The sequence below is a fragment of the Muntiacus reevesi genome, chromosome 4 (genome assembly GCF_963930625.1).
Source record: "Muntiacus reevesi chromosome 4, mMunRee1.1, whole genome shotgun sequence".
NCBI classification, from domain to species: domain Eukaryota; kingdom Metazoa; phylum Chordata; class Mammalia; order Artiodactyla; family Cervidae; genus Muntiacus; species Muntiacus reevesi.
The window spans coordinates 169,992,746-170,015,226 of record NC_089252.1 but is presented as its reverse complement, the minus strand read 5'-3'; the positions used below and the strand labels follow the sequence as shown (position 1 = coordinate 170,015,226).

Sequence of the window (22,481 nt, the reverse complement as noted above, 5' to 3'; positions counted from 1 at the left end):
TATTCCGAAAGCAAGAATAAAACCAGAACTGACTACAATGTCCTCCCACTATCGGTAGCCCAGTGTTAACAGAGTAGCTGTCTGTCAGCCCTTAAGGCAGAGCTGGGTAAAGCAGCAAAGAAAGTAACCTACTTAGGCACCTCCCCAAACAATGACGAAGTCAGCAGGACACTGTACACTGCTGGGTCAGCACGGCCAGTGGGAAGAGGGGAGGAAGGGCACTGCAGAGCCAGGCCCTAGGACAGATGAGAAAGGGGAAAAGTCTTCACCTCTAGATAGCATCCTCCTTGGGACCTTCTCTTTGTTTTTGTCCTTGTCTTCCTTTTCAGAGACATCCTTTGTAGACTTTTCTTCCTCCTTGTCAGAGGGGCAGCTGATGTGCAACTGAATTATATCCTTGGACAAGGGGAAAGAGAAATATAATCAAAAGGGAAAACAATTAACTCTCCTGTAGCTCCTTTAAAATCTAAAAGGAAGCAAATCTCAGGGTGACAGCATTGTATTACAAACAAGAATATTTTAATTAAATTGTTTTAGCTTTTGTTCTACCAATAAGGTAGAGGCCAAGTCCTTTCTGCCAATAATCACAGCCTACTCTTTGGAGAGCTCAAGTTATGCTGGTTGTTTCTGGCATAAGAATTAGAATGGAAATGGTTCTAACCATCAGAGGGAAAGGTGTGGTTGGGAAAACATGATCCAGCCCTGGAATCTCCTCGCCTGCATCATCCTGGGTGGTGCAGGTGTGAAGACCTACACTTCATGCTCTCACTCATGGCACTTTACTGCGACAGCTTGTTTTGAGGCTTTTTCTACCCCGATTTCCAAGCCTAATGTTGATGCCATGGTTGTGACACTGCAGTTCAGCAAACAACCGCCAAACTCAAAAGCGACACCTACTCTTAGAAAGGACCCACCTGGGTTTCCAGTGGACCGTCAGCAAACGGAGCGGAGGACTCCTCACACACTGCAAGGCTGCGCACCAATTTCAGCTTGGAATTAGACTGAAAAAAAAAAAAAATATATATATATATATATACACATACACACACCACACACACACACACACACACACACTCCCTTGGGGAACGTTTGGAATTCTTTCCGCTGAATAAAGGGCATCCTCTTTGGTTCTCTTAGTTGCTGCTTCCATGAAAGAGGGTTTTTTTTCCTTCTTCAAACAGGTCCTTCTCATCCATTCCTGATCCACTTGAAAGATAATTCTCTTGCTTACAGCAGTAGATATATAACAACAACACAACTACTTGTGGCTAGATGACAGGCAAGCCACCTTGCTCAGCTCCCCTCTCTCTAGCGCAGCGCTCCAACATTAGACTTGGACGTTGGCTGAGACTGCACAGCAGCAAAGCTTAGGAGAAAGGCCAGATTTAAGAGCTGGAAGTCCCAGCTTCAACTTCTGGTTCAAACCATGAGCTACATGGCCCTCAGCAAACTACCGGACCTCTCTGGATCCTCTTTTCTAACACTTGGGGTTCAGTGTAATAAAGAACTAATCCACTTGGTTTATTTATGCTACCTGGAGAATCCTCAAAAGACCTGAAATTCACTCGATAAATCACTGCTCCTTCAGGGATCTCCAAAGTAAAAAATTATAATGACTCATTAAAAATCTACCTATAAACATTTATTGAGAGTTCTTATAATAAAATAAAAGTTTACAGTAAATAGAAATGTGTGTGTGTTTCAGGTTGTACAGTACAGTGAAAAGAATTTCCAATCCTGAAGAACTGACTTTAAGCCTAGTTTTGCCACTTACTAATAAATGTCCTTTGTCAATCTCACTCAAACTCTATTAAACCCAAGTTTTCTCCTCTGTAAAATGGAGACAATAACAACAGTAACTTTTTAAACTTATCTGTCTTATTTCAAAAAGTTTGGGGGAAGTGAAACAGCAGAAAATACCCTCTGGTTTGCTTTTTTCCCCCACTTTATGAAGTGTGCCACGTGGCATACAGGATCCTAGTTCCCTGACCAAGTATCGAAGCTTCACCTCCTGCATTGGAAGTGTAGAGAACTAACCACTGGATCGCCAGGGAAATCTTGAACACCCTTTTTACTGTCAAGTCCACTACTTGTAGATTAGGCCATGGAAGGCAGTCCACAGAACCAATTTATCATAGTCTTCTTCAAACCCAAGCTACATACTGGCTGGGACCGTCCCAAATTCTACCATTATTTTTCTAGGGGAAAAGGGTGGACACCCTTAATTACTACTTCTGTTGACAATTCTTCCCAATGCAGGACAAGTTTAATATTTTACTGTTCCCTAATTAAAATTAAAAAGCTATCACACACTAACACCTATAGTCCTCCCTGATAACACTGCTTAAAATAATCTATGTGCTAATCTTATCATATAATGGTTAAAAACAAAATGCTCCTCCGTGAACCAATCTAAAAGGTGAACCAAATTAAAACAGAACAAAGCCTCTATTTTTAGGATGTCCAAAAATGTTGAACCATTTTACTAATGAGGGAGGATTTATCTTACAGAAAATTCTCATGGCAAAAATCCCCAAAACTGTTGGGGGCAAAATAAGAGAGCCAGAGATGAGCAGAGAAACAGACATTACAACAGAACCAGTATCAATCTGCTCAGGCTTTGTTTGTGGGAGGCTTTGGCTGGGTATCCTTTCAGGTAACTGAAATAGACTAAAGATAACATAGAAAAATAAAGCCAGACATTCCAACAGGATATACGTATATGAGCAATGCATATTTGTGATTATGTGTGTGTGTATGCATGTTCACAATTAGGGCACAAAGTACAGGCAAAAATCTCCACATGTATATGACCTAAATGAACTAGGCATCCGTGGTGTGTCCACCTGCACGATGCACCACTAGTAACAGCACAAGTCACAGAGGAAGGGCTCTCACCTTGGCTCTTTTCCTGGCATGACCGTGGTTGGATGTCCGCCTCTGTTAGAAGGGGATTAGAAAACATTAAAGGTAGGGGAAATAAACACTTAAGTTAAAAGCAATACAAGTTTACAGAGAAAAAGCACTAATTTTAAAACCACTGTAACAGCCGAACTGTGATGAGACCTGTTGCCGTGGCTGTCCCCCAAGCCACACCTCTAGCGACTGTGACGGGGAGGGGACCTCAGGCCCCACAGACAAATCACTCACCACGAAGGCAGAAACAGAAAGACTGGCTGGCTGGCCTAGTCACAGACTGATAAAAATTACTCTTGAATAAACCAGGGAATCCTCTGCTGACTAGCATCACTATCAGAGCATGACGAGCGTTTCTTCCCCAAACTTTGCCAGCAGAACCCTATGTAGCCCATGATGGATGTGAACGATGGCGCCTGAGCAGCAGTCATTGAGAGCTCTAACTTCAGATGCTCCAAAGACCTATTCTGCAGCTGCAGAAATGGAATGAAGGCTCTTCTCGGCAACGGCCTGCTTCCTGGGATACGAGAGTTCTCCCAGCGCTAAGCTCCTGATGGTTGGCTCTTCCAGCCTGTTTGGGTCAGGAATACAAGATGGGACAGGATAAAAAAAGGGAGCATGGAAGATATGGACAAGACCTCCAGAGCAATGGGAGGTAAAGAGAGTGAGTAAAGAGCAGGATAGAAGCTGAGGAAGATGAATGAGGGCCTGAGGTGGGATGAAGGGAAAAATGACTAATTTATGAGGTTTCTGAATAGCTGAGAAGTCAAAATGGGGGCTCTGGAGAAGAGGCTGGGTAGGATTATGCATGATGCTCAGGGCTTCTAAGATGTCTGGAATGGAACTGTCACCGGGGTGTGGAGAGAACTGAGGCTGGTGGCTGGAGCAGGGGAAGCAAGATGGAGGCGGAGCCAGCACGGTTCTGGGTGGGTGAGGATTTCTCTTGGCTCTGTCCTCTTCACCAGTTACCAAGACACTGCTACAGTGCAAAACGGAGCGCTGGAAAGGGGGATGGAAAGAGTAAGAAATGACAGGGAACCTGGTCAGCGGCAAGACCGGCTACAGTAAGAGAACAGTCCAGGGATACGAAGCAGCATTTGCCACTATTTTCCCAGTAAGTAGGAGCATGCACAAGGCACAAGCCAGAACAATGCGCCCCCTTCACACGTGTCCCCGGCGACCTGGGTCCCCCTACAGGGCCCACGAGCACTGAAGTTCCTGTGATCTTTCCAGAGACCTTTTATGTATCTGTAAGTTTATGGTACATGTGTACACACACTTAAAAAAAAAGGATATTGTACACACTGTCCTAAAGCTTACTTTTAAACTTTTCTTCAAGGATATACCTCCACAGAAGAGATGCTGTTTTCCTGAGTGGCTCCATGGTATTCCTTTGTGTGGCCACACACAAACTGTACCATTTAGGATGTTTCTCATGTTTGTTAGTATAAACAACGCTTCAGTGACTATGTCATTGAGTATACCTACAAATACTGTACAATCTATTTAAAATTTTTATACAGTATTGCTAAATTGCCCTTCAAAGAAGTTATACCCATTTCAGTCAGTTCAGTCGCTCAGTTTGTGACCAATTCTTTGTGACCTCATGGACTGCAGCTGCCAGGATTCCCTGTCCATCACCAACTCCTGGAGCTTGCTCAAACTCATGTCCATCACGTTGGTGATGCCGTCCAACCATCTCATCCTCTGTCGTCCCCTTCTCCTCCTGCCCTCAATCTTTCCCAGCATCAGGGTCTTTTCAAATGAGTCAGTTCTTTGCATCAGGTGGCCAAAGTATTAGAGTTTCAGCTTCAGCAACAGTCCTTTCAATGAATGAATATTCAGGACTGATTTCCTTTAGGATTGACTGGTTTGACCTCTGCTCAAGAGTCTTCTCCAACACCACAGTTCAAATGCATCAATTCTTCGGGGCTCAGCTTTCTTTATAGTCCAACTCTCACATCCATGTATGACTACTGGAAAAACCATAGCTTTGACTAGACCGACCTTTGTTGGCAAAGTAATGTCTCTGCTTTTTAATATGCTATCTAGGTTGGTCATAGCTTTTCTTCCAAGGAGCAAGCGTCTTTTCATTTCATGGCTGCAGTCATTATCTGCAGTGATTTTGGAGCCCAATAAGATAAAGTCTGTCACTGTTTCCACTGTTTCTCCATCTATTTGCCATGGAGTGATGGGACCAGATGCCATGATCTTAGTTTTCTGAATGCTTATTTTTAAGCCAGCTTTTTCACTCTCTTCTTTCACCTTCATCAAGAGTCTCTTTAGTTCCTCTTCACTTTCTGCCATAAGGGTGGTGCCATCTGCATATCTGAGGTTATTGATATTTCTCCTGGTAGTCTTGATTCCAGCTTGTGCTTCATCCAGCCTGTCATTTCGCATGATGTACTCTGCATATAAGTTAAATAAGCAGGGTGACAATATACAGCCTTGACATACTCCTTTTCCTATTTGGAACCAGTCTGTTGTTCCATTTCTGGTTCTAACTGTTGCTTCTTGACCTGCATACAGATTTCTCAGGATGCAGGTCAGGTGGTCTGGTATTCCCACCTCTTCAAGAATTTTCCAGTTTATTGTGATCCACACAGTCAAAGGCTTTAGCATAATTAGTAAAGCAGTAGTAGATGTTTTTCTGGAACTCTCTTGCTTTTTTGATGATCCATTGGATGTTGGCAATTTGATCTCTGGTTCCTCTGCCTTTTCTAAATCCAGTTTGAACATCTGGAAGTTCATGGTTCACGTACTGTTGAAGCCTGGCTTGGACAATTTTGAGCATTACTTTGCTGGCATGTGAGATGAGTGCAATTGTGTGGCAGTTTGAGCATTCTTTGGCATTGCCCTTCTTCGTGACTGGAATGAAAACTGACTTTTCCAGTCCTGTGGCCACTGCTGAGTTTTCCAGATTTGCTGGCATACTGAGTGCAGCACTTTAACAGCATCATCTTTTAGGATTTGAAATAGCTCAACTGGAATTCCATCACCTCCACTAGCTTTGTAGTGATGCTTCCCAAGGCCCCCTTGACTTCACATTCCAGGATGTCTGGGTCTAGGTGAGTGATCACACCATTGTGGTTATCTGGGTCATGAAGATCTTTTTTGTATAGTTCTGTGTATTTTTCTACCTCTTCTTAATTTAAGATCTTCTGTTTCTGTAAGGTCCATACCATTTCTATCCTTTATTGAGCCCATCTTTGCATGAAATGTTCCCTTGATATCTCTAACTTTATAAATACCAATTTATAACTCTACAAAAATGTATAAATCTGCCAATTTCTCAGAATGCATAATTTTCATTTAATAGTCAAACACATACCAAGGCCTAGTATGTATCAGACACCATGCTACCTACTGGAGGATACAGAGATAAAAGACGGAAACCTTGTCAAAAAGGAACTCATGATTCTGCTGAAGACAGAAAAATGGACAATTACAATATAGGAGATTAAGTGCATTATAGAGGTACTTATGAAGTGCTACAGGAGTGCACATATCTAACTAAGACCTAGGAATTCACAAATTCACACGTTCATAAACAATGAGTGCCTGTAAGGAACTGTGTTGGGCCTTAGAGACCCAATGATGAGACTGAACCGACCCGGCAAAGGCCAGGGAAAGAACACCAAGGAGGGCATTCTAGTTAGAGAAAGCATGTGTAAAAGCATGCTTTCTCCAAACTTTTCAGCTCCAATTTATAACAGGGACCAGGGAATCCGTTAGGCTGAAGCAGAGAATGCCGAGGTGGATGGATAGCAGGCTAAGAGCTAGGTCACAACATGCCACGCTGAGAAATTCGGGACTTAGCCTAGGGCATGAAGAGACACGGAAAGTCTGAAGAGAATTAGCACAATCAGATCGTTATTTCATAGCCATCTTTCTAGAGCAGTATGGTAGATGAGTCAGAGGGCATTACAAGTATAAAGGCAGAAAGCCTAGCTCAGTTCTTTAAAGGACCCACCTAAGAGTTCAGTATTTGTTACGTCAGGGCTTGCCCATTCTAAACTGAATTTCAGAACCTGTCTTACATAGCACTGTTTTCCTGCCAAAGATGTTCTGAATTCTAATCGCTGATTCCAAGAAAATGTCTCATACAGCACAAGTAATGAAAGTACCCTTTCCTCAAACTTTCCAGCTCCAATTCATAATATTCCAGAACAATGTTTGGAACTATCCAGCTCTAATTCATAATAGGTACTCTCAGCATCAGTAAGATTCTTGGGGAGACTTAAGACTTGAGGGGAAGGTAAGAGAAAGAGCAAAATTTTTAGTGTTACTGAAGAGGAACACCGGTAGAGGGGAGAAGGCTTCTGAAGGGTGGCCAAGAATGAAGCCTTTGCCGAAGGAGCAGGAGCTCCAGGAAACGGCAGCAGCAGCTGAACCTGCGCGAGCAGCCACACACGGAGTCTGAGGGCAGGCAGGTTCCCTTCCCAGCCTCCCACGCAACCTATCCGGACAGACACACAGGTGGAGACATTCTTAAACCAAGTGAGTATCCACAAGGCACATAAAACCTAGTCATCCTTTCTTTCCTGCCTGTCTTCAAGAAGAACACACAACAGGAGTTCAGAGCACCACTTAGAATCGTCTCCTGAGGACAGAGCAACTTGGACCCAAAGTTCACTTTATTATCGTCCATGTGACATGACAGCACATAATTAAATATTCAACACTCATCTGTCCTGAGGATTTAAAATTCATTATTGGTATCAGTGGAAACTAAAAGTAGAGCTGCAACAGCTGCAGACTGTCTCCACAAACTCTGGAAGGATGGGTGGGGAATGACAACTCACACGCACAGATAATGGGAAGAAAAGCAGCCAGGACAGAGACCTGGGGACTGTAAGGGGAAAACAGCAGCAGGGCAGGCAGCGTCTAGAGAGCAAAACATTTCAGAGAGGCGTCTGACTTTAATTTAACTTATCTCTTCGTGTTGTCGCTGTCTTAATCTTAAAGACAAGGCTTAGGTGAACTGGTTGTCAAGAAAAATCATGCTTCAAGTTTCCAGACCTTCAAAATGTTATTGCTACTGTTGTTTAAACTAACTAACTACAGTTAACAGTCTCCCTCCTAGGCATATAATAAAGACCAGTCTCACCCCTGGGCAAGAAGGAAAGGATTTATGCCATTTCGGCTTGGGTAACAGAGGAAACCAGCTGTAACCACGAGGAAGAGAACTGGAACAGGTAAGCTGGAGAAGGCTCAGAGTCCGGGCTAGTGGGGCACCAAAAAGGAGCCGTGGAAGCAGCCCGGCTGGCCATCTCCTGCCCTCGTGTCTGCACTGCAGGGCGGATCTGGGCGGAAAACAACATGGCAATCAAAGAATGAAATTCTTCTCACGCACGCTTACCAAGCGGCAAGTTCAGAGACTATTTCTGACCCAGAAAATACTGACTGCTCTAACACAACCAGAATACGAATTTAACACTGTATAAAGCTAGGGAGTTCTCAAGAGTTTTATTATAAACCATTTTATGACATCAAATATCACTATATAGTTTATATTTTGATCATTAAAAAATATCAAAATGTAGCAAGAACCAATGTTACTCAGGTCCTAACAGATTAGGGGTTTCATTCTGTTTTCCTTGAACTTCACTGTGGACTCTATGACAAAAAGTGGAAGAGATATTTCTTGAGAGCTGAAGTTCGGCTTTTAGGGAGATTCAAATGTCTGTATAAGTGACTGGCTTCCTACAGATCCCCAATACTACCCATAAGGACATTTCTGTTTTGCTGAAAAGAGTGCACATAGGATGCACTTCTAATCCTTACCTGTGTCTCCTGACGCAAACTGGTATCTTCACTCTCTTTCTCAATTTCTTCCTTGCTTGGAGTCTTAGATATAAACTTGTTTTTGTTTACAGATTCTTCCACCAGCTTTTTTTCCGATTCTTTCATTATTTCCAGGGTCTCTTGAGTAGTGTTGCTGTTAGACATCTTCTTCAATAGAATACAGTAGCCTCTATGGACTCCTAAAAAAACATGAAATGCATTACACATGAGTTGTGCATCTGTACTTAATACACGTAACAGACCAGCATTCCACACAGAAGCCTACAACAGCCTTCCTATAACCCAGTGCAGGTCCTTTGACAAATGCTGCCCCTAGATTATCTAATTTCACTTCTTTTTTTTTTTTTTTTAAACTTTGGGGTATGGTGTGTTAGTAGCTCAGTCATGTCCAACTCTTTGCGACCGCATGGCCTGACTATAGCACCTGCCAAGCTCCTCTGTCCATGGGATTCTTCAGGCAGGAATAAAGGAGTGGGTAGCCATTCCCTTCTCCAGGGGATCTTCCAGACCCAGGGATCAAATGCAGGTCTTTTGAGGTAAAACTGACATAAATTTCATATATTTAAAATGTACTAGGAGAAGGAAATGGCAACCCACCCCAGCATTCTTGCCTGGAGAATCCCATGGACAGAGGAGCCTGGCAGGGTATAGCCCACGGGGTCATAGGAGTCAGACATGATTTAGCGACTGAACCATCACCATAGGAATTCTCTGGCAGTCCAATGACTAGGACTCCACATTTTCACTGCTGAAGACCCAGGTTCAATCCCTGGCAGGGAATTAAGATCCTGTTAGCCACGTGGTACAGCCAAAAAAATGTACAATTTGATGAATCATGAAACTTGCATACATTTGTGAAACATCATCACAGCAAAATAGTGGGCATACTACAAAAGCTTCCTCCTGCTCCTTTATAAGCCCGTCCTCCCCTCTCCATATTCCCAGCCAACCACTGTCACTACAGTTCTGTCTCCATTTTCTGGACTTTTACATCATACATTATATGGATTCCTTTACTCAGCATAATTGTTGTGAGAGTCACTAAAGCAAGGCAGTATAAAGTCCCCGCGGCATCTCATCTGCCCTCCCCTGTTCCCTCCAGAAATTTGCTCACATTTTCAGCTTGAGCACTTCACAGGGTTAACTCAACAGACTCTTCGGAAAGGAGGAAAATATAAAGCTCTATTCAGTACCAGAGAAGATCACTCTTCTTTCCCAAGGGAGAACCCTACAGCTACCATAAACCACAACACTGTTAACAACTTCAAGTGTCTCCTCCATCAAAGAGCAGCAAAATCAGACAATGTTCACAGAATCTTAAATCCTTTCTTTTATCTTAAGCAAACTGAAAAGGTAAGAAGAGTTTGTAGTCATCTGCTCTTCAGAAAGACTGGGTCTCTCCCTGGAGGAAGGGAGAATCTTTGCTTTGCTCTTCACTATTTGAGTTCAGTCACTTTACTGTGTCCCAAAGACACAGAGATTTATACTGCAGGGCTTGCTAGCTCTTGTCACTTGCTACAGCTACCTGGGAAATCCTGTGATAAGGTCAACACAGTAATCTCAGCACACACTCAGAAGCAGAAGCTGACGCTCTATACAGAGACCATGTCCTCAGCACCTGCTGACGTCAAGCATGCTTGGCTCCCACAAGGCTTATGACAGCAGTCGCTCCTCCCGTGGACTGCTGACTGCGCTTGAGTCCCAAGTAACTCTCTCCCTCTTTACAAAGACAAGCCTGGAGGCCCTCTCAGACGCCACATCTCTGGGCATGTGATCCTAGACACTAAGCTAAACAAACAGAAGTGCTTCAAGAAAACGGCCATGCCAGACATTGTTTCCTCCTTCAAATCAGTTTCAAGGATAAGACCCAGAAGGTTCTTAAGAAGCATGTGTAACCTCAACCTGGCATAAATTAGTCCGCAAGATTATTGCTCTGTTCACCTTTTGGCAGCTCCTGAGCAGCTGCCTGGAGACTTAGTTTAAAAGGCCAGAGTCACTCATACAATCAGTCATACAGCTGAATTTAAAGATGAAAAACACTGGAAGATACTGACTACACAAGGAAAATGGCTGATATTTTATTTTTTAATTGATTCACTGTCTGAAGATTTCTACAAAAAGACTTCCCTGGTGATGCAGTGGTTAAGAATCCACCTTCCAATGCAGGGGATGTGAGTTTGATCCCTGGTCAGAAAGCAAAAATCCCACATGCCATGGGGCAACTGAGCCCATGTGCCAAAACTACTGAGCCCACGTACTCTGAAGCCCACGCGCCACAACTCCAGAGAAGCCTGAGCACTGCAACATAAGCTGCCGCATGCCACGACAAAGACCTAATGCAGCCACATAATTTTTTTAAAAAGTTACAACCTACAGAGCTTATGGTCATTGGCTGCTCATGGGAACTGCATACACACATACACTTATCTTTTCTCTCCATGGATAAATCAAGCCTCAATTCTCTTCAGTCTGAAGGATAGTAAAACTTACTACATCCCTTCTCTGTACCTCTTAGCTAGGAAACATCCATAAAGATGCGAATTGGAAGAGTTCTTAGATACAACCTCATGCCATCCTCCCCATCCTCCCCAAAGAAGAGTCCCTTTGTGTGAGTTCCTGAGAGGAACTTTCTTTCTTCTAGAAAACTCCCAGAACAGGATCAACTCACCATTTTATAGTCTTAACTTGTGACTCAGCTGGTAAAGAATCCGCCTACAATGTGGGAGACCTGGGTTCCATCCATGGGTTGGGAAGACTCCTTGGAGAAGGGAAAGGCTATCCACTCCAGTGTTCTGGCCTGGAGAATTCCATGGACTGTATAGTCCATGGGGTCACAAAGAGTGGGACACGACTGAGTGGTTTTCACTTTCACTTTTACTGTTGTATAGTTTGTCCCTATAGAAAGCTATAAGCAGTTTCAATCCTGACCCTAAACCTGCCTTGAGAGTCAAACAAAATTAAGTTTACTACTTTTACCACATGACAGATCTTTAATATTTTTCTTTTTCAGGCTTAAATAACCTTAAACAGATTACTCTATCAGAAAGAAAACGTTAGAGGTGGGGAGTGGGGAAAATTGGATGAAGGTGGTCAAAAGGCACACACTTCTAGTTTAAAAATACGTAAGTACTGGAGATGTACTTATGATGACTATAAGATGTACTTAAGATGACTATAGAGATGACGATGGTTAACTGTATGGTATATTTTGAAAGTTGCTAAAAGAGTAGCTCTTAAAAGTTCCCATCAAAAGAAAAAAAATTTTTTGGCCTGGAATTGTATTTAATTGAATTTTAAAAATTCACTCAACATAAATTAAGCACTTTGAAGTGAATTCAGTGGATTTAGTATATTCACAATGTTGTGGAACCATCCCCTCTGTCTAGTTACAAAACATTTTCATCAACCTAGAAAGAAACCATCTATGAGGACATGGATGTTAACTAAACTTATTGTGCTAATCATTTCATAGTATGTGTATGTGAAGTTATTAACCAGTACACTTTAAAATTATACAGAACTACCTATCAATTAAATCTCAATAAAACTGAAAAAATGGGAGAAAGTGGTATAGAAAAACGTAAAGTAGCAGTTGTTTCTTTTCTCAGGATGGGCTTCAATTATCAAACAGGTATATTGTCAAATCGGAATAATAACTTTGCAGCTCCTCTTTACATCTAAGACAGAAAAGGCTCAACCGTCTGGACACCTGGACTAACAGCTTCCTGGTGCCCAAGCACTGTTATTCAGTGGAAGCACTAATGGAAAAATTCAACTAAAAACAAAACCAGTCCTTCATGACAGCCACCTGGGGAACGTGGTCACATGTTCCAACGTAAGTTGTAGGGAGTCACATGGTTTCCTTCACTCACTGGGAAACAGGAGAACTTGAACTCTAGATCAAGACATCCATAAAACAGACAGTGATGAATGCACCCACTTTTAAGAATTTTGATAGTCATCTCCACTGAGACTATTGGCCTCTTAAAGACCTGTGTGAAACAGACTAATTCTCACTCTAAGCAAAGAGGAAGCAGCAGAGGAAAAGGTATAGCAGACCTTACACTGACTGCCTACCCCAATCTCCTCTTTCTCCCACACGTCTCTAGCCCAGATTTCATCTTGGTGTTTGCCTTCCTCTGAGGACCCCATCAGCGAAGGTGATCCTATCCCTGAGTCCTACGAGGTGGACCCTAGAGAGCTAGACTAGTCGTGGTAACGCTGTTTTCTTTGGTGGCTGGGCTGGGAAGGGACCAGTGGCTCAGCTGTTGCCGGCTGGACACAGAGGGCTTGGCTGGGTGGGTGGCTGTAAAGAAAGGCCACTGTATTAAAAAAAAAGCCGCTAGAGAAATGGTTTTCTTCTGCGGAAGGGTGTCTTCTGTGTAGATGAGGCCTGGACTGCAACAACCTACCAGCACACGGAGCAGGGTGCATCAGAGAGAATCAGCTAGCAATGCGAGGTCGGAGTGCTACTCACTATTCTAGAGTTAAGACCCATCACAAGATACACGGAGCTCAGACCTGTATTACTTCGCGGGGATTCTGTTTTGTTCTATAATTTTAACTACAGTCACTCCTAACCCTGTAATCCTATGCAGAAGGCTCTCTTTATCTGTTGGGGCATAAGGATCCCTGGAAACAATTTTTTCTGGGCCAAAACAAAGCAAAAGTTGCAGCCAAGGGACAAGATAATTTATTAGCAGGAAGAAAGGAAGAAAAGAAAGAAAGGTCTTTAAAGAGCAAAAATAAAGTCAGCAGATAAGGGTTAAAAGGCAAAGAAGCAATTTCCACTGTGGATGGCTTATTCAATGAAGAACGGAACTATTTCATACATAACTTGACTAAAACAAAGCAAGACAGTAAGCCCCCAAGAGAGCCTAGATGTGTGCTTCCCTACAACCTATTTGTGTACATTGCATATTTCACCCTGGCAAATAGCACAATTTTAAGGCAGAGTGTCTCCTGAGGACACTCAGTGGCTCGAAGCTGCAGAGAGGGACTGTCAGAAGCGAGGGGCAAGGAGAGGGAGTGAGGAAATAGGATGATACAGGAGAAGATGATTGGAAGCCAAGATTTGGCAATTTTTTTCAGGGAGAATATGGCATATTCCCCATAAATTTTTTAACTGCCAAGGTAAGTACCTTCCAGGGCACAGTGAGATTATATATCCTTCCATCAACTCTATAAAAACCTTCTAGGCATTGTGCCAAAAAGAATATATAGAGGATATTCAGAGATAGAAGGGCAATTTAATTTTCTTCCTTTTAATCTAAGACCAGGTAGAGAGAATGCAAGAAAGAAGAAAATAACTAGAGGCTAAAAATTCTGACGTACTCTGTGGCAAAATCCCTATAAACTTTCTAATCCTTTTCTAATTTATACATCAACAGTAAGTTACTCCCAACTAATACTCATATTGAAAAAATATTTAAAATCCAGGGGCTCAGGAGAATGGGTAAACAAATTGTGGTATATTCATATAAAAGAATACTATTCAACAATTTGAAACATGAACTTTTGGTATCTGCTTTCCTCTGAGGACACATGATTAGGGAAGGTGGCCCTATCCCTGGGCCCCTAGAAGGCGTATCAGTCTTGGTAATTGTTTCTTTTTTGAGACTTGAGAAGAAACAACTGATTCAATCACCACTGACCCCACTGGCTATATAATGACATACACAAAAACATGCATGGCTTTCAAAACTGTATGGTAGGTAGAAGAAAGCAAATCTCTTTCCCTAAAAATACAGACTATGTAAATCCACTTACATGAATTTCAAGAGCAGGCAAAACTATCCGACAGTGGTTTAAATCAGAAAGGTTTGGGGGTAAACCCAAAGGTTTGATTCAAAAGAGACATAAGGGATCCTTTCTTTAAGAGTGATGGAAATATCCTGCTTTGTTTGGGGTAGTGGTCACATGGGTGTCAAAACTTAGTTATTAACTGAGTGCTTAATATTTGTGTATTTTACTCTATGTTATTTAAACACACATACATACACAAAGAGGAAAAAGTGCCCTGAGGAGTCAGGACAGTGGGGACAAAATATTCATATGTTTAAAATGACAGGTTAAGGACAAAACAAACTGTCCAGGCACCCCTGACGGCTCAGCTCCCACGCTCTAACACTGGAGTCAGGGCAGGAGGAAACCCTGCTTATCGAGCTCATCGATAAGTGCTTATCGAGCTCATCGAGTGCTCACCGAGCACGACTACAAACCTGGTGACTTTGTGCGCGTCAAATCACATCCACCAAGAGCAGCTAAGGAGTCTGCCCAAGGCCACACTGTTAAATGGCAGAATCACACTTCCGGTGCTGATGCCAAAGTCTGCACTCTTTCCATGACTCTGATTACTGTTTCTATACATTACTTTAACCCTAACAAAATGTTACAGGGTATTTTTCAGATGAAGAAACCAAAGCTCTGAGGAATTAAGTAACTTTCCCAAGTTAATACAATGAGGGGGCAAAGGCGAGATTCTAGCCTAGCTGTGTCTGATCCCAAAACCAAAGCTCTAGGTGTCCCAAGGCGGACATTCGGGAGTGTTCTGGGACATGAAGCATGGGACGGAAGGGGTGCCAAGAAACCAAGGCCTCCCTTCAGAGAATGTGGATGGGGGCATATTTTGGGGTTGCAAACTCTCCCATTCTTTGCCTTAATCTGAGTCACCTCCCAGGACTTTAAATTTTTTATAGTTTATAGAAAATATCTTGATCTTCTCAAGGTATAAAATACCATCATTTAATAAATAAAATACATTGTTGAGGGCCACACGGTCTATAAAAGAAGCTAGAATTCAAACCAGGTCTTCCTGATTCCCAAATCCCATGTTCTTTCCACTACAGTGTCCAAAGGACAAAAAGCAAAAAAGTACGGTACCTGTATGTCTGAAAAGGAAAATTGGTCCAACTGCCCCTGGGACAAGCACAAGAAAGAAGGCTGTACTGAGTTATGAGCGATACAGGCCCAACACCCCCTTCTTGACGACGAGCGAACACAAAACATGGGGGAACAGAGTACAAGGTACTTACTGAACATGTACAGCTATAGCTATGTGACAGTCACCAAGTCTTTTAAAGATTTCAGAAGTCAAATGTCATAGGTTTCACGAATACTAGGCCAATAAAAGCAACAACAACAACTGTGCCAATTCTCCAAATCAAAGAGGCATGGGAAAGCCATTCTATTCTATAAAAGGAGTCGCCGGTGTGTGAGGGAGGCCACGGGGCTCTTCCTGTGTGAGGGAGGCCACGGGGCTCGCCCTGTGTGAGGGAGGCCACGGGGCTCGCCCTGTGTGAGGGAGGCCACGGGGCTCGCCGGTGTGTGAGGGAGGCCACGGGGCTCGCCCGTGTGTGAGGGAGGCCACGGGGCTCGCCCTGTGTGAGGGAGGCCACGGGGCTCGCCCGTGTGTGAGGGAGGCCACGGGGCTCGCCCGTGTGTGAGGGAGGCCACGGGGCTCGCCCTGTGTGAGGGAGGCCACGGGGCTCGCCCTGTGTGAGGGAGGCCACGGGGCTCGCCCTGTGTGAGGGAGGCCACGGGGCTCGCCCTGTGTGAGGGAGGCCACGGGGCTCGCCCGTGTGTGAGGGAGGCCACGGGGCTCGCCCGTGTGTGAGGGAGGCCACGGGGCTCGCCCGTGTGTGAGGGAGGCCACGGGGCTCGCCTGTGTGTGAGGGAGGCCACGGGGCTCGCCCTGTGTGAGGGAGGCCACGGGGCTCGCCCTGTGTGAGGGAGGCCACGGGGCTCGCCCGTGTGTGAGGGAGGCCACGGGGCTCGCCCGTGTGTGAGGGAGGCCACGGGGCTCGCCCTGTGCGTGAGGGAGGCCACGGGGCTCGCCTGTGTGTGAGGGAGGCCACGGGGCTCGCCCTGTGTGAGGGAGGCCACGGGGCTCGCCCTGTGCGTGACGGAGGCCACGGGGCTCGCCTGTGTGTGAGGGAGGCCACGGGGCTCGCCCTGTGTGAGGGAGGCCACGGGGCTCGCCCGTGTGTGAGGGAGGCCACGGGGCTCGCCCGTGTGTGAGGGAGGCCACGGGGCTCGCCCTGTGTGAGGGAGGCCACGGGGCTCGCCCTGTGTGAGGGAGGCCACGGGGCTCGCCCGTGTGTGAGGGAGGCCACGGGGCTCGCCCGTGTGTGAGGGAGGCCACGGGGCTCGCCCGTGTGTGAGGGAGGCCACGGGGCTCGCCCGTGTGTGAGGGAGGCCACGGGGCTCGCCCGTGTGTGAGGGAGGCCACGGGGCTCGCCCTGTGTGAGGGAGGCCACGGGGCTCGCCCTGTGTGAGGGAGGCCACGGGGCTCGCCCTGTGTGAGGGAGGCCACGGGGCTCGCCCGTGTGTGAGGGAGGCCACGGGGCTCGCCCGTGTGTGAGGGAGGCCACGGGGCTCGCCCGTGTGTGAGGGAGGCCACGGGGCTCGCCCGTGTGTGAGGGAGGCCACGGGGCTCGCCCGTGTGTGAGGGAGGCCACGGGGCTCGCCCGTGTGTGAGGGAGGCCACGGGGCTCGCCCTGTGTGAGGGAGGCCACGGGGCTCGCCCTGTGCGTGAGGGAGGCCACGGGGCTCGCCCTGTGTGAGGGAGGCCACGGGGCTCGTCTGTGTGTGAGGGAGGCCACGGGGCTCGCCCTGTGTGAGCGAGGCCACGGGGCTCGTCTGTGTGTGAGGGAGGCCACGGGGCTCGCCCTGTGTGAGGGAGGCCATGGGGCTCGCCCTGTGCGTGAGGGAGGCCATGGGGCTCGCCCTGTGCGTGAGGGAGGCCACGGGGCTCGCCTGTGTGTGAGGGAGGCCATGGGGCTCGCCTGTGTGTGAGGGAGGCCACGGGGCTCGCCCTGTGTGTGAGGGAGGCCATGGGGCTCACCTGTGTGTGAGGGAGGCCACGGGGCTCGCCCTGTGTGTGAGGGAGGCCATGGGGCTCACCTGTGTGTGAGGGAGGCCACGGGGCTCGCCCTGTGTGAGGGAGGCCACGGGGCTCGCCCGTGTGTGAGGGAGGCCACGGGAGTTGGCTGATGCCCACAGCAATTGTTGAGGCAAAGTAAAGAGAGAAACAAGATTAGAATGTTCTGAACGTGCACCCTCTTTCTTTGCTCAGTGCCTGTTATGGTTGTACTTGCCCCAAAATGAGAGCTGCAGGTGTTCTGATTAATGGACTCAAGTGTCAGTTGGGCTTCACTATATTTTTATCCACTTCTCTACATTCTTGGCCAAAATTGCCCATTTTATTTCCTTGAGCAAAACAGAACAAATCATATTTCCTCGCCCTTCAAACAAAAAGCAGCAGTGCTCCACAGGGGAGCACCTCTACTCCTCGCCTGTCCTTTGGCGTCATCACAGCAATGCCACTATGTAGAAAACAACACACAGTTTTAGAAATGGAAGACTTTGAAAGTTCACACTGTCTTTTCCCACATCCTGGCAAAACTGCTCCCAACTAAACCCAGACAAGACATGCTAGGAAAGAAAACCAAACAAACAAACAAAAAATCACAATTTACCTATTGCTTATGGCATTTCAAGATACCTTCTCTTGCAAACTTAAACACCTTGCAGCTAACTGTGTATTGTCCACTGTGATGAACTTGGAGGTCAACGTTACCACTTATGAGGTGGAGAGGACACCTAAGCCAACGATTTAGTTTTAAAATAATCTTTCAAAATCTAAAACTGAATGTGAGTGTGGACAGAGAAATAAGGTAAGAATAATCTAACTTCACATGAAGGAACTGGAAAACTTTAAGAATCATTACTCCTTAAGTCTCCACTACAAAGGAGAGCCTGCTGTTCACTCCCCAATATCCAATCACCTCTTCCTTAATACAACTATTGATTTTCAGTTGGGCACATAGCTGACTGTAAAAATGTTACACATACTCTAACTTTCATTATAGCTAAAAACGAGTGTGTGACTAGGTTCTGGTCCATGGGATATAAGTAGAAACAAGTGTTATTGTGGCTGGATTGTGTCCTCTCAAAATGCACAAGCTGAAGCCGGAACCACCTCCCTACCCCCAGTACTTCAGAATGTGACTGTATTTGGAGATAGGGCCTATAAAGAGGTGATTAAATTAAAATAAAGCCTAATCTGGCTGGTATCCTTACAAGAAGAGGAAACTGAAACATACAGAGAGATATCAGAGCTGTGTGGGCACAGAAGAAGAACCATGGGGGCACGGTGAGCAGAGACCGTCTGGAAACCCAGGAGAGGCTTCAGGAGGACTCCACACTGCTGACACCTTCATCTTGAGACTGCCAGCCTCCAGGACTGTGAGAAAACAAATCTCTGTTGTTCACACACTCCTGTTTGTAGTATTTTGTTGCAGCACCCCCAGGAAACTAATAAAAATAGTAAATACAACTTGTATAAAGTACCCTTAATGGGAACGGATGGCCCTTCTTCACCCATCCCTGATTCTTGCTGTCTTGAATGCAGAAGTAAAGGTTGGCACTTCACTCATCATCCGAGGCTGTGAGATGACAGGACTGAAAACCAACAGAAGAACCCTAACTCCTTGATGAGATCAACCCTGGACTGGACTGGGTACCTCTGAATTTCCTGAATGTAAGAGAAAGACTTTTTAAAATCTTGTTTAAGATACTATTTAAGTTTTGCTGTAATTTATATTAAAAGCACACACACTGTCTTAAAAAATGATAAAAAATAATACCAGGTCATCTTACCTGCCTCCTGAGAAATGTGTATGCAGGTCAAGAAGCAACAGTTAGAACTGGACATGGAATAACAGATTGGTGTCAAAGTGGGAAAGGAGTACATCAAGGCTGAATATTGTCACCCTGCTTATTTAACTTATATGCACAGTACATCATGAGAGATGCCGGGCTGGAGGAAGCACAAGCTGGAATCAAGACTGCAGGGAGAAATATCAATAACCTCAGATATGCAAATGACACCACACTTATGGCAGCAAGTGAAGAAGAACTAAAGAGCCTTTTGATGAAAGTGAAAGAGGAGAGAGAAAAAGCTGGCTTAAAACTCAGCATTCAAAAAACAAAGACCATGGCATCCGGTCCCGTAACTTCACGGCAGATAGATAGGGCAAAAGTGGAAACAGTGGCTGACTTTATTTTTGGGGGCTCCAAAATCACTGCCCATGGTGACTGCAGCCATGAAATTAAAAGACACTTGCTCCTTGGAAGGAAAGTTATGACCAACTTAGATAGCATATTAAAAAGTAGAGACATTACTTTACCAACAAAGGTCCATCCAGTCAAAGCCATGGTTTTCCCAGTGGTCATGCGTGGATGTGAGAGTTGGACTATAAAGAAAGCTGAGCCCCGAAGAACTAATGCTTTTGAGCTATGGTGTTGGAGAAGACTCTTGAGAGTCCCTTGGACTGCAAGGAGATCCAACCAGTCCATCCTAAAGGAAATCAGTCCTGAATATTTACTGGAAACACTGATGCTAAAGTTGAAACTCCAATACTTTGGCCACCTGATGCAAAGAACTGACTCATTGGAAAAGACCCTGATGCTGGAAAAGATTGAGGGCAGGAGGAGAAGGGGACAACAGAGGATGAGATGATTGACAGCATAAGCTCCAGGAGTTGGTGATGGACAGGAAAGCCTGGCACGCTGCAGTCCATGGGGTGGCAAAGAGTCAGATATGACTGAGCGACTGAACTGAACTGACTGTAAGGAAAAGGCTGAGCATCATTAAAGGGTGAATTAGGGATGGCTTCCCCTTCAAGGATCACTGCCTTGTTGTGGCGAAGGGGTGCGCGTAAGTCTGTAAAGCTATGAGCCACGCCGTGCAGGGTCAACTAAGATGGACAGGTCATAGCAGAGAGTTCTGACAAACGTGATCCACTGGAGGAGGGAATGCAAATGCCCTCAGTATAACCATGAGAACCATGAGAATCTTGCATACTGGTCTTCAGCATCATGTGAACCAAGAACTTCCAGATGTCCAAACTGGGTTAAGAAAAGGAAAAGAACTAGAGATCAAGTTGCCAACATTCACTGGATTATAGAGAAAGCAAGAGAATTTCAGAAAAACACCTATCTCTGTTTCATCGACTACACTAAAACCTTTGACTGTGTCAATCACGAAAAACTGTGGAAAGCTGTTAGAAAGATGGGAATATCAGACCATCTTATCTGTCTCCTGAGAAACCTATATGCAGGTCAAGCAGCAGCAGTCAGAACCCTGTGTGGAATAGTGGTTGGTCCCAGACTGAGAAAGGAGCAGGACAGGACTGTCTGCTGTCACTGCTGAACCTGTACGCTGAGCACACATGAGAAACGCCGAAAACAAGACAGGCGGGAGAAACACCCACAGCCTCAGATATGCGGATGATACCACTGTAAATGGCAGAAAGTGAGGAGGAACTAAAGAACCTCCTGGTGAGGGTGAAGGAGGAGAGCGAAAGAGCCAGCTTAAGACTAAAGGTTACAAAAACTAAGATCATGGCATCTGGCCCCATTACTGCATGTCAAATAGAAGGGGAAAACGTGGAACTAGTGACAGATTTCCTCTTCTTGGGCTCCAAAATCACTGCAGACAGTGACTGCAGTCATGAAATCAGAAATCAGAGGACTACTGCTGCCTGGCAGAAAAGCGATGACAAACACACCTAGACAGTGTGTTGAAAAGCAGAGACATCACTCTGCCAATAAAGGTCCGTACAGTCAAGGCCATGGTCTCACCAGTGCTCATGTACGGTTGTGACAGCGGGACTGTACTGAAGGCACAACGGCAAAGAATTGATGCTTTTGAACTGTGGTGCTGGAAAAGACTCCTGAAAGTTCCTTGAGCAGCAAGGAGATCAAACCAGGCACTCTTAAGGGAGATCAACCCTGAATATTCACTGGAAGGACTGCAGCTGAAGTCCCAGTATTCTGGTCATCTGATGTGCACAGGCGACTCACTGGAAAAGCCCCTGATTCCGGGAAAGATCTAGGGCAGAAGGAGAAGAGGGCGTCAGAGGGTGAGATGGCTGGAAGGCATCACCAGTGCAATGAACATGAGCTTGGGCAAACTCCAGGAGATGGTGAGGGACAGGGAGGCCTGGCGTGCTGCAGTCCATGGGGTCACAAAGAGTCGGACACGACTGGGTGACCGAATAACAGCAACAAGGGATGGCTTTCACAGTTCCTTCTTCTCCTTGGATACTCAGTCTTTTCAGGTCTTTACTCAGATGCCAGCCCAGGGAGCTTTCTTCTGGTCACAGTAACTAAAATTACAAAATTCCAAATACTTCCCATTCTATTTTTCTAAGGCCTCCCCCACAAAAAGTTAGTCAGATACCAAACAGATTTTTTGCTCCTCTCTGCTTAACAGATGAATCTGAAGTTTGGTTTTATTCCTCTGAGACAGAGAGTAACAGTGTGAGAAGTTCACAACTCACTTAGACTCAAATGGTTCAAAGGAGGAGAACAGACTCATGGACCTTTTGAGGTCTCTCTCAATCCTTCAAATCTGTAAACAAACACGCATGGGAACACTGGAGGAGAGAACAAGGCCCATCACAATTTCTCACGTATTCCTGACACAAATGCAAGAAGGAAAACACAATACTCTTTTTTCATTTGCAAGATCTAGAAGGGGTATTTTCTTTATATGAATGAATCATTTTCAGTCATAAGGTACAGAGGAAGATCCATGCCATGATCTGCCGTGACAAGGAACTAATAGCACTGAATTAAGTGAAATCTCGCTCTCTTTTATGTTGATAAACATGAAAAAGCTAGAGAAGTGAAGATGGAGAACTCAGAAGCTGGTCCCAGATCATTCTCCAACACCAGACCAAATAATG

The 22,481-nt window shown here is 45.4% G+C and overlaps 1 protein-coding gene across 24 annotated transcripts in view; it reads right to left on the bottom strand.

The window, feature by feature from the left end:
* Positions 1-22,481, bottom strand: part of R3HDM2 (R3H domain containing 2) — a 155,533-nt gene that overhangs the window by 35,043 nt on the left and 98,009 nt on the right. For 23 of the 24 annotated variants that reach the window (XM_065934804.1, XM_065934801.1, XM_065934805.1 and 20 more), the window contains 4 exons: positions 8,704-8,903; positions 2,899-2,940; positions 915-1,001; positions 270-396 (listed from right to left, as the gene is read on the bottom strand). In XM_065934804.1, coding sequence (XP_065790876.1) covers positions 270-396; positions 915-1,001; positions 2,899-2,940; positions 8,704-8,868 — 421 coding nt within the window. In that variant the 5' untranslated portion in view covers positions 8,869-8,903. Of the gene's footprint in view, positions 1-269; positions 397-914; positions 1,002-2,898; positions 2,941-8,703; positions 8,904-21,372; positions 21,528-22,481 lie in introns of those variants that run through there. The other variant, XM_065934797.1, reaches the window with a different exon arrangement.